At 39.8% G+C, this 12,525-nt stretch overlaps 1 protein-coding gene across 2 annotated transcripts in view; it reads right to left on the bottom strand.

The window, feature by feature from the left end:
* ITGA2 (integrin subunit alpha 2) overlaps window positions 1–12,525 on the bottom strand; it is a 95,395-nt gene that overhangs the window by 27,629 nt on the left and 55,241 nt on the right. For both annotated transcript variants that reach the window (XM_045525067.2, XM_010966302.3), the window contains exons 10-16: window positions 12,275–12,351; window positions 10,052–10,190; window positions 8,594–8,739; window positions 6,864–7,007; window positions 4,850–5,053; window positions 4,008–4,144; window positions 2,637–2,776 (exon numbers count right to left, since the gene is read on the bottom strand). In XM_045525067.2, the coding sequence (XP_045381023.1) occupies window positions 2,637–2,776; window positions 4,008–4,144; window positions 4,850–5,053; window positions 6,864–7,007; window positions 8,594–8,739; window positions 10,052–10,190; window positions 12,275–12,351 (987 nt within the window). The remainder of the gene's footprint in view (window positions 1–2,636; window positions 2,777–4,007; window positions 4,145–4,849; window positions 5,054–6,863; window positions 7,008–8,593; window positions 8,740–10,051; window positions 10,191–12,274; window positions 12,352–12,525) is intronic.

Raw genomic sequence — 12,525 nt, 5'->3', positions numbered from 1 at the left:
GGTAGTTTTGAAATCAGACTCCACGTTCCTGCTGTTTCTCTGCAGTTTTGAGGATTAACTGTCATTTGAGGATTAATTTAGATACTCTAAGGGAACATGTTTGGTGCCTGGCATATTCCAGATGCTTACCTGGGGAAAGGCATGTAACTTTGCAGTAACAAGTTTTGAATCAGACAGACTTGGTTTGAATCCGAATTCCACCATTTAAGAACTTTAGGCAATTTGCTTAACTTTTTTGAACCTCTATTTCCCCCCTTATAAAACAGAGATAATGATACTAACCTACGGAAATGGAAATGAGAAACAAATGTGATAAAAACTGATGTCAGTGGCCAATACACAAACTGTCAGAACCTTCAGTAAAGTCTGCTGGCTACGTGTCCACATTGAGAAAGAAGATATGATACTGTTAAGAGTATTGACTGCCTTGTTTGGGATTACTCTGTCTTATTTTATTACTTCCCATATTTTAAAGGTTGATCATACTTCCAAAAACATTCTATGTGTTACCTTTAAAATATCTATTAGAGATGATATATAATTTTTCTTGCTCTAGTGACTTATTGAGGTTAACAAAGAAAATATTAGAGAATCAATAACAAAATAAGTGGAGAAATAATGCACAGGGTAAGTCATGGCGGGGAAGTGATTACACCTAGGACAAAGTACACATGGTATCACTCTTCCATGTTTTTCAAGCACCTTGAAAAAAATGACACAGTCACACAGGCAATATAATAATTGTTTTTGTTACTAACTTTACACTGGAGTGTGCACCTGATGCAATAAACAATGGAGACCATGTACTTCATAAAGGCACTTCTCAAAAAAGGGAAGATGGGGGCCATGTCTTGCATACCATCACTGCCAGGCATCTCTAAATGGTGAACAATCATGCTTGAGTGGGGCCAAGGCATCAAGACAAAGGATCCAAAGGGAAAGATGATGCCCAACAGCAAGAGACCCTAAACAGTGAGCGGAAGGGAATGACATCCCCTGACAACAGAAGGCCTTCGAGTGGGAGGCAACAGAAGTGAAGTACAGTCAAAAATTGGAAGGAAGATACATGAGACACATTCACACTTCGGGGCTAGGGGAGGTGACTGGATAGTCATTTCTGCCAACTCAGAGATTTTCCAAATTAATTTTTCATGTTTAATGTTTTTTCCTCTGGCTTTATTGAGATATCACTGACACGTAACACTGTGTATGTTTAAGGTACACAACATAGTGATTCTCTATACTGCAAAGTAATCACTGCAATAAGGCGAGTTAACACACCCATCACTTCACAAAGTGACTTTTTTTTTTTTTTTTTTGGTGGCAAGAATGTTCACAATCTACTCTCTTAACAGTGTTCAAATGTAGAATACAGTATTGTTACTGAGGATCACCGAGCTGTCTGTTCCATGTAGCCACTTCATGTTATTATAGTAATGGTTTTTGACCCAACTATTATGACTACAGATGGCTGTGCTACCAGGAGGTCTGTGACATGTGCTACAAAGAGTCGAGTCAATGTTTGAACACCTGGAAGGAAAAATGTCAGATGAATGAAAAGTAGGAAACATGGTAAGCGTGCTGAGATGCGAATCTATCTTTGTGTTCTTAACCTTTTTATTTCTTTGTATGAATCATGACAAATAAACTAACTGAAAGGGAAAAAACATAGAGGCAGGTCATTTGTCCTCCACATAATGAAACAGCTATAGGAAATACAGGTTTCTAAAATTTAGAGTCAGAATCTGATGGAGGGGGCTTTGGGCCCATGAAACAGTAGTAAATGAAAGAAGGTAGTGCGAGGTCAAGTGCTAATTCAATTGCTGCACATGGAGGGTACTGAGACAGCTGGGGCGGGTGAGATGGAGGTGAGGTGGGTGGTTAGATACGACCTCAGAGAAGACGCAGGACCTCACCCAGGTCCTGAAAGGTGACTGGACCCGTCCAGAGAGAGGATGACAGTTCCTACTGACATCTGCTTACAGTCTTCCTTAACCCCTCCTGCTGATAGGACGTGTTTCAGACTTTTACTCACTTCCCTAGGTTATTTAGAAAATTTAAAACACTGGTCACATTATATATTGTTATGACTGAACTATTATGCTGTACACCAGAAATTGACACAGCATTGTAAACTGACTACATTTCAATAAAAACATTTTTAAATATTTCTAGTTTTATATCTCCTCTCATTTCATGCTTATTAAATTTTCAAGAATAAGAACATTTGATACTTGTACTGAACACACTCTGTCTAGATCATGGCACAGCCAACACACAGTGTAGTCACTGAAGATGAGCTATAGTTCAGTGTCATTTGCATGTGCCCGAGGTTTTAAGTTAGGAAGCTGTGGATAACAGAAATTTGAAGGACAGATTGGGAGAGTCCATGATTATATCATTGAAATTATGACTTTCTGCAGCAGAATGTTACCTTCTAAAGATGATGAAGGAAGATCTAAATAAACCTTCCATGCCTAATTAACCATTCTCAGGCACTTCAGATATGTGGCAATTTAAATGTCTGCAAGACCTTTATTTCTTTTGGTCTCCAAATCCAAAGTGTAGGTTGTATTCAGGACTAAAACTCTATAAGCAAACCTATATCTTGTACAGACTATTTCAGGTCTACTCACCCACTTGGCTGTTTTGTTTAGTGGGTCTAAACTTTGCACTGAAGCAGAGTTTGAGGTTTATCTCAGCATTCTTGTTGAGCAAAGTGATTTTTTCAGGTGTGAATGAAGCATCTACAGATACATCAGCAATACTCTGTGACCTGAAAAACATAAACGTTTTTTAAAAAATTATTCTTAGGAAGTTATCCAGAAAAAGCAGTCTTAGACCCTTATAGGAATGTGACCACAAAATGGCATTAACCTAACGTGACTGATCCTGTCAATAAATTGATTTGACTCCGTGTCTTGACTTTTTAGAAGAATCACATCCACCTTCAAAGAAAAAAATTTGGCCACCATGGACTACCATAAAAAGGAATGTTGTAACATAGAAGGCTGTAGCCTACCAAGCATGAAGCCTGCCAAGATGGCTACAGGGTGATGTTCACTGAAAGGTGTGATTTCTCACAGAATTGTTTAGAAATCAGCCATATAATTATGGAATCACACCTTCTATTTTTCTAATGCTACTCCCAACTGATTTTAACTGATTTTATTCAGTAAATATATTTTCTTAAATATTACCCTTGAGTTTTACTTTTTTCCATATGAAGTTTTCATTAAAATAATGCACTAAAAACCAATGCATTTCATCCTTTGGAAGCACAAGGGGATGTTGTAAATAGCTTTGTTAAGCTCAGAAACAACACAGCATCAGTATGTAACTTTTTCTGTCCTTGATGTATCTGGGTTATCTAAAGCACATTTTTCAACAGACATGAATGGATAACTGAACTGTATTTTCCTGGGGACTCTCGCTTGAACTCTCAGTTTCTTTCTGATTCTATTCCCTCACCAGCCTAATACATTTATTTTTGTCCTTGACTCACATTGAATCCTTTATTATTCCCCCTGCTCTTAAACCCCTTCTGAGGTCAATGAGAGGTCAGCTAACCCTAAATAATGGCTCTTGTTTACGACTAATAATTTGAAAAGATACCTTTTGACCACATGAAAAGTTGCTCTTTACTTGTGTGGTCTGAGTGTTCAATATTTTTAGAGCATTCTCATGCGGATTCTTTTCTGAGAGCTGAGGTAAAGCTGTTCAGAAGATAATACACAGAAATATCCTGAAAACCATTTCAAGGGCTTTGTCTTTTCAATGCACTTTTTCTGCTCACCATATAAAGAAGAGAAACTTGATTCTAATGTTAAGCAGGTATTTTTCCCTCCCATCAGGAAAAACATATTCCTTCCTCTATGCAAACTATGACACGTAAATGTCCTAGAGTCTTATATAACACGTGACATTTCAACAAGCCCAGCACAGCAATCTGTTCTACTTAGCAGGGCAGTTTTTCTTTAGCTCGTGTCTGGCTCTCCCTGACTCACCAGAGCTGAACGACCTGTCCAAAGGCACCAATGGACACATCGGTGATGGAATCCCCATTTAAATCTCCATAGCCATCCAGGGATCTCCCGAAGTACTGGAGATGGCTCCTAAAGGCTCCATCGGATCCCAAGATTTTCTAAAAGAGCAAGTGTGAGATGAAATTGTAGTGCACAACGACTGAAAGAGAAAATGAAAAAAGGCACCATCCTCTCCGCCCAGTAGACAGCCATTTCCCACATGGTTTTATTCTCAACAGAATTCCATTGACTTTTTTCCAGTCATATCTGACCGGATCTGACTATCATTCTTGCAGCCACATTTTCATCCAAGAAACAGCATGAATCTCCCATAAAACAATAAAGCAGCACCAGGCAGTGGAAGATCAGTGGACTGGTGGGGAGCAGGGGCAAGTTTGGGTCCAGATTCCTCTCCACGCTGACTTCCTTCCAGTCTTTACTCAAAAGCTGCCTTCTCAGTGAGGCCTTCTTGGGCACCCTCTCAAATACCTGACAACTCCTAGCCCTGAAAAATTATTCCCTATTTCAGTATTTTTTAAAATTCCTTATCATTTACTGCTACCTATAATACTTTATCTTATTTATATTATTTTCCCTTAGTCTCTTTCATGAGAAGGTAAGATCCATGAAGAGCACAATTCTGTCCTATTCTTGACAGCATCCCCGGAGTCTTGACACCCAGTAGGGGCTCACTCAATAGCTGTTGAAGTGAGTGAGTGATGTTATAAGATAAGAGGGGTGGCCTGGGAGGTCTGCCCAATACTCTCCACCTCTAACATGACGATACTGCCACGTAAAGACATCACCACGAACCTACGGATTACCTGGGAATACCTCATGCGAATGGTGCCCTTACGACCATTGTAGATGTACACTGCTCCGGCGTTCTGATTTTCCAGAGGTGAGCCAACGATCACGTCATTAAAGCCATCCATGTTGATGTCAGAAAGAGCTGCAATCGCCGAACCAAACCGAGCATTTTCAACACCCTCGGGGCCGTCTAGAAATAGGTGTGAATTCAAAACGCCCTTGCAAAGGGGGTAGAAGGGACGGTTAAAAGGGGGGAGGATATAGCTCAAGTGGTAGGGTGCTTGCTTAGCATTCACAAGGTCCTTGGTTCAATTCCCAGTACCTCTTCTAAACAAATAAATAAATAAGTAAACCTAATTACCCCCCCTCCCCCTCAAAAAAGGGACGGTTAAAGCAAACCATGCAACTTTCATAATTCAAATTCATGGCAAATGATGTTCAGACCAATCTGCAAACTGTTAAAAATAGATAGGATTTTAAACCTAGTATTCAAAGCTCTCTATGGTGAGAATTACATAAAAAATTTTTTTTGCAAATAAAGTCACAGGCTGTCTGCTCATAAACCAAGGTAGAAAGAGGCAATTCTCTTCACCGTGGCTGCACAACCTACATAAAAGTATCTATTTCTTTGTCTTGCTTTCCTCAATATTAGGGTCTTCACCTGTTTCCAAATTTTTTAATTTAAAAATTTTCTGGTAAAAATCTAATCTTTTATATGAAATTAAGGTGGAGACAAAATAAAATACAGTATCTTAATTTAGTCCTTTACTTAAAAACCATTGAATGGTAGTATTTATAACAGTATAGGAAGTGAAAAATGAGATTGTTAATATCCTATTATAAAAAACACTAAATAAATCTGCCAAAGAAAAGACCTTTTCTTGTGAAAGATACAGTTGTTGTTTTTTTCTTTCAGATTTTGAAATCAAGAATGGAAATATTTCATGACTTCACAAGAAAGCAATGCTCCTCAACCATGAAACCGGGTCAGTGTGGATTCTTTCTCCTCTGTAACAGTCTTACTGAAACCAGTCTGTTACTGAGGCAGGTGAAATACTGGAAGACCTCACCTTCAACAATTAATGATAAATCAGTTTCTGACAAGAAACTGGAGATTTCTTTAATTTTCAAACTAGTAGATATGCACTTCTCTTATTACTCAATTACACATTCTTTATAAGCTTTAAAATTGTTTTAATTGCTTCTGTTCGAGAGCTAATTTTTACATTAATTTAAATAAATAAGGTAGATAAAACATCATAGTAGCTAAATATAATATTTACCATGTGAATATCAGCTTCTCTTTTTCCATCCTTTTCTTATCCAGTCATCTCATTTTCTCCATCAACCTGTGCCTTTAATTTTGGTTTTTAGGTTTCACTGCATTCACTACCCTTATGTGCGTGGATTTAGAGTTCAGTCTACAAGTTGGAAAAACTGCTTTTCCATGTTAGAGTATGCTATGTTTTATGTATAAGAATAGGGATTTCCAAGAGTTGGATGTATACCTACATGTTACACTAAGCAATGGAATTTCCTGACAAACTAATGTAGAAAGCATTCAGGATTATATGGAGATTTTCAGAGTGCCTGGTAATCTGTCCTTAACACTGTAAAATGTTAACAAGATAGTTTTGCCCTTTTATCTCTTTATAGCAAAGAAGAGTAACTGAATGAGATGCTTGGGAAATACACAGATGTTTGTGTGTGTGCGTGTGTATGTATTTCAAAAAGTGATGTGCATTTATAACGACTTTATTTGTAAAGAGAACACATATTCAAGGACCTCTCATGGAAAACTGCCGTGCACTAAGCTCTTGGTTATGCTTTTCAATGTGATTTTTAAAACTATAACTTACTGGTGACATCTTCAAAATGATGAAATATAAACCATACTATATATGAAAATTATCATCCAATGATAATATGTTTTCTTTATTCTGCAAAAATGCAGATTAACTTTTATTTACCAATACTAGAGAAAAATCAAACTAAGTCAGTTTAATAATTTTTTTTTTTTTTTTTTACCTCTGTGATGGTATACAGGTAGACTCTTCCCTCCTCTTTCTTTAGGTCATTCATGAACATTGGCGCACCTACCAAGAGCACATCTGTAATGGTGTCTTTATCCACATCGACGGAACACAGCACACTACCAAAATAGGAGCCAATCTGGAGTAATAAAGCATATCAACCTTAGGATTCCTATACTCCTAATATGACACTGAACTTTCATTTACTCATTCAACAGACAAAAATTGAGCATTTGCTGCCGGTAAGAGGGTAGGAACATAAAGATAGATAACATAGTCCTTGCTCTCTGGTTGTATTGCAATGTGACACTTGGCTCTTAGACCTTAGGGTGCAAAGAATCACTAAAAAAGCATGTTTAAAATACAGATTCCTGAGATCCATCTCCAGAGATCCTGCTGCAATGTCTAGGGGGCGGTCAAGAAAACAGTATTTTAAGCAAGCACTCCAGGTGTTTCTGATGCCGGTGCGTAAAGGATCACATTTAGGAGAGAAATGCTTAGAAGGTTTGTGAGATGTTATAGACAAAGGCAGCAGGGGAAGAAGGAAGTGGAACAAATAATTGTGTTTCCTCAGTAAAATACAGATAGAGGCAAGTGCCAAATGCTGTATGATCAGAGTGCACAGGAGTCAGGAAGACTAGAAAGAGTAAGTATTATTTGAATTGCATCTTGAGAGACGGCAAGGAATTTTCTAGGTGGAGAGAAAGGGGACAGCACGAGTGATGTCAGTGTCTACGGCATGACCTGGGACAGGAGAGTAGTTCCCGGACGGACTGGGCTGGGAGGACTAGCTGGAGGTAAAATGAAATTGAACGTTCATCATTCCACTCCACCAAGGCTCAGGGCACGCCTGTGTGAATCCCTCCCGAGGGTTCGCACATGAGTAAGAAATGATTCCTTCCATTACGCTTTCATTGTTTTTCTCAAAAGCACCACTCTTTAAAATATTAAGAGAAAGGAAAAGTATGTGACCACAGCTGGTTTGTGGTCAAGGAAGTCAGAGACTGAGGCCTTCTTACTCCTGGAAAAGCCACAGAGACAGTGGATCAGACTTAATCCCAGAGAAGGGGAATCTGTGGATAGTCGGTTTCTCTGATTTAAGGAAGAAACATTTTTGTTGGTTGGTAGAGTTCAGTGATGCTCATTTCAAATATGTGCCAAGCCCACGGGTCAAAATTACTCAGCAAGGAAACAGGACCCCATCCGCTGATCTTTGCTCTGGTGGGCCATGACTGGGAGTTGTCACAGGCTCTGATAGCAAACTGTCACCCGTCAGAAGAAAGTGGCAGAGAACAGAGTCGCTTTACGTTTAGAAACGTCAGAGCCTCAGGACACCGTGGCTGGCCCAGGTGTGGGGGCTCAGTCTGCATGATGCCATCCTGCTCCCTACTTCTCATTACTGCTCCTCCATATCCTCGGCTCCTGGTCGGGGCTTACCTACAAGGCAGCGGTTAGGTGCCTGTCATTGTTGGGCTTTAAGGACAGCTCAACCCAAGAAAAGCCGTGACCTCTGAAAGGCAGTTAAACTCTCAACACCCTGTCAAAAGGCAATGGCAGCTCTCAGTATTGTGAAGATTTAAGGAATATTCAGGTAGAAGCGGATTGCAGAGCCAGCCATGGAGCAGGTGCTCAATGAGTGCTAGTTTCCCTTTCTACTGACCTCTCTCCCCACCGGCTCCTGGTGTCCCTAAAAGCAGTTCCACCTATTCGGACGATGGAATTTACCTGGTCACCTCGGTGAGACTGAATAACTGTGACGTTGCCATTCTCATTAACGCTGTACAGCACTATCAGGCCGGTATAATTTGCCCGAGGAGCACCAGCAACAAAGTGGACACTTTTCCTAGTAGAAATCGAAGCCACAGAGTAACCTAGGAGAGAAGGAATTAGAGAGTGGGTGCTATGGACTATCTAGGCCAGACAGGCTGGTGAAGTTAGTGGAGATGATCAGAGGTCCTTTTGGTTAGTGTGATGCACAGTTCTCGGTGCTCCGGAGTAAATCGCTGGGGGCACGTCTTCCTTTTTCTAAGATGAACTGCTTCCTTGATTGACAGCACTGCGCTGTGTAGGTGGAACCTCTCCCTATAAAGCTGGCCCTCGACTCGGGGTTGTCCTCATCAGCCACTCATGAATCTGACACCCAACAAATATTTTTTGAATGAATAACTAAATGAATTTAAAAGGTCATATTGCACAGTGGGAGGATCATAGGCATTGCAGTCAGACAGTCCCAGATTCAAATTCTGGATTTGCCACTTACTAAGTATTTTTTATCTTTAGGCAAGTTATTAACCTCTTTGGCTCTCAAAGGTAAAATGAGGATAACAACACTTTTTCTTCCTTCCAAAGAGTAGTTGGAAGGATTTAAATGTTGAGATTGTCATACTAAGTGAAGTAAGCCAGAAAGAGAAAGAAAAATGCCATATGATATCACTTATAGATGGAATCTAAAAAAAAAAATGACACAAATGAACTTATTTAGAAAACAGAAACATACTCATAGACACAGAAAATGAACTTATGGTTACCAGGCAGGGGAAGCGGGGATGGAGGGATAAACTGGGAGTTTTGGATTTGCAGATACTACCTACCATATATAAAATAGATTAAAAAAAAACATCTACTGTATAGCAGAGGGAACTATATTTAATATCTTGTAATAGCCTCTAGTGAAAAAGAATATGAAAAGGAATATATATATGTATAACTGAATCATTATGCTGTATACCAGAAATTAACATATTATAAACTGACTATACTTAGGTTAAAAAAAAGTTACATACAAGGAATAGCCAGCTCAGTAACTGTCCCATAGTAGGTGCTCAAAATCAGTGGCTGCTTGTTATAGGAAGAAATGACTAAGAACTCGTAATTGATATAAGACACCCACTTACTACTCTGGCTTTTAGGAACTATTTCCATTTTAGAGAAACACAGTGATGTCAATGACAGAATAACAGCTGCTTGAAGAGCCAGGAGAGATTAACGAGTATAATATATAGCACTGCATTAAGCGGGTACGGGCTAAGACCTGACCGGCCAAGAGGCAACACCAGTACGTGTAATAAATCTAGTGATCAGAGGGCGGTAGATCGCTTGGCTGAACTGATCCTGAGACTCAACAAGAGGCTAGTTTAAAGGAAGGAACTTACATTTGCTGAGCCAAATGCTGCCAGGCCTTACCTAAATATGAACTGTGATTTCTGTCGTGCAGAATTTGGTCAAAGGCTTGCTTAGGGAAGATCAAATGCCCGTGAGGTGTCTGCTGGACAACCGTCCCACTCCAGTCGTAAGCTCCTACGGCACCCAGCATCAGAATATCCTAAAATAATGGGAAAGGGAAAAGCATTAAAACAAATCACCTTTAAAGCATAAGAGTGTAAGGTGGGCAAAACATTAAATTAATGGTCTAGATTTAAAGAAAAATAAAACTAAGCATGATGAAGTAAAATGTATATGAATTGTCAAAACAAACAAAAAAGAGACAGCAGACCAAAAATGGAATCACTTGTGCTACGATGACATCACCAGACCCAGATCTACTACCTAACCTAGTTCCAGTTTCAGCTTCTCCCAGGAGTGCCCTCTTAACTGGTCAGTCTGGAATTTCCTGGTCAGCACTAGTGAGGTAATCCGCCTGAGAGACACCTTTTGTCCCCCACGGGAAGGTGACCTTGCCTGAAACAATCCATCCTTTCCCGCTCTGCCTATAAAAGCCTTCTATTTTCTCTTGGCTAGATGGAATACGGTCCAATTCATGAATCGCTGAATAGAACCAATTAGACCTTCAAATTCATTTGGCTGAATTTTGTCTTTTAAACAGATTGTACGTTGACATATCTCTGAATTGTTTTGATATATTTTGTTCTGGAAAAAAAAGCCTTCCCACAGGCTATGTCACCTTGGGCTTCGTTTGGTATGACACATTTTAAAGATGAATCTGTACTACACATAGCTATCTTTGAATTTCCAGGCAAAGGCACACGTTTGCAAATGCTGAACAGTTGTGAGCCATTAGAAAGGAATCAGAAGGGAGGGAGCCTCCAGCCTCACATATTCCTAAGAAGGGCTCTGGATATGAAGCCCGCTTGAGAGACAGGAAAGCTGCTGCCAGAGGACGAGAGGTGGGCACTGCTACCCCAGACTGGTCAGGGTGACTCTCTTCTGACCTGGCCTATTTTCAACTTCCTCCCTCTTTCTTCTTGATTCCTTCTCGAATGTTCCTCCATCATCTCTACCCTACCCATCTATCTGAAAATGGCACAGCTACAAAAGGCACCTATGGCTGTGACAATCACTGGTCAGCACCAGTGGGAACAGCAAAATCGGACAGGCCACCCTGGGTTGACTCAAAACCCAACCTGCATATTCAAAGCTATAAATCATCACAGAAGGCAGAGTTGGTCACGATGGGACTTATTATTTTTAAATTTTTGATCTTAGATCTTAGAAAACACCCAAGATTACGATATTGGATTGAAAAATACAAAGTCATTTAAAAAATATAGCAAATAGGGACACGATGGGCCCCATTTTGAGGATAAGAGACCATGAAATTTTGTGAATGATAATTCTGGGACTCTGAATCTGCATGCAGGAACAGGCTTCAAGGAGAATACAAAAACTTCAAGAAATTCTGTGAAACATTCTCTGGGCGGGGTTCATTTACATTTTTTTCTGTGAGAAAGACCCATAACTTTTATGAGCATCTCTACCCACTGGAGATCCAGAAAACATCAGCACCTTTCATTCTAGAGAGAAAATAAGCTGATCCGGGTCCTTTATCCTGCCAGTCACATCTTCTGAGTTCATATTGTCCCCTAAGTATTTCCCAGTGTCACCGATCTCTCTGCCTCTTTTCCCCTCACATCCTGAGCAGAATGAGAATCAGAGGCCTGAGAGATGGATGTTTCTGAGAAAGAACACATTTCCCTGAGCTAAGAAGACTTCCCATCTCGCATTTTCCCCTAACGCTTCACTTCTTCAACTACTTTTTCTGTCTCTTCTCTTGGAAAAGAGATACTCCAGCAAATCAGAATTTAACAATGACAGTGATGACAACATTTTGTGTTTTTAACAAGCTTTCCCAGTAGTTCATTGATTTAAAGAAAATTCCTGCAGTGATAATACCTTGAATTAACATAGTGCCTGTTCCTTGGAGCAAAGGCTTTCTTGTATATTATCATTTTTTTTCCATAAAAATTCCCTGTGAAATAGGGAAGGGAAGGCATTATTAACCTGTTTTTTTCAGATGGTAAATCAGCAGCACAAAGAAACCAAATGGCTGTGACTAGGAATGAGAACTCTTGATCACTAGATGGCTGTTTTTCCCATTTTACACAAGGCTACTGCACCCAGAAGCGCTAAGCAAATGACCGCACGGCTGGAAGCGACCTGAATACACACATTTTGAGGAGAGTAATCTGCGCTGAATCCCACTTGTGACATCTCCATCTGGAAGTTGTCTCCGCCTTGGACGGTACCTGGGGAACAGCAGTTTCAAAAATGATATCACTGTTATTAATTTTATTTACTTATTTATTTTTATTTTTAAAATTTTGGGGGAGAGGTAATTAAGTTTGTTTGTTTATTAGTGGAGGTGTTAGGTAGTTAGATAAGTGGCGGCAGTGGGCAGATAGGAGGAGGAGAGGGAGGAT

Source organism: Camelus bactrianus, chromosome 3 (assembly GCF_048773025.1).
Source record: "Camelus bactrianus isolate YW-2024 breed Bactrian camel chromosome 3, ASM4877302v1, whole genome shotgun sequence".
In the NCBI taxonomy this organism is placed as follows: Eukaryota; Metazoa; Chordata; class Mammalia; order Artiodactyla; family Camelidae; genus Camelus; species Camelus bactrianus.
Note: the sequence above shows the minus strand (reverse complement) of the source record. Positions and strands in the feature narration are given on the sequence as shown.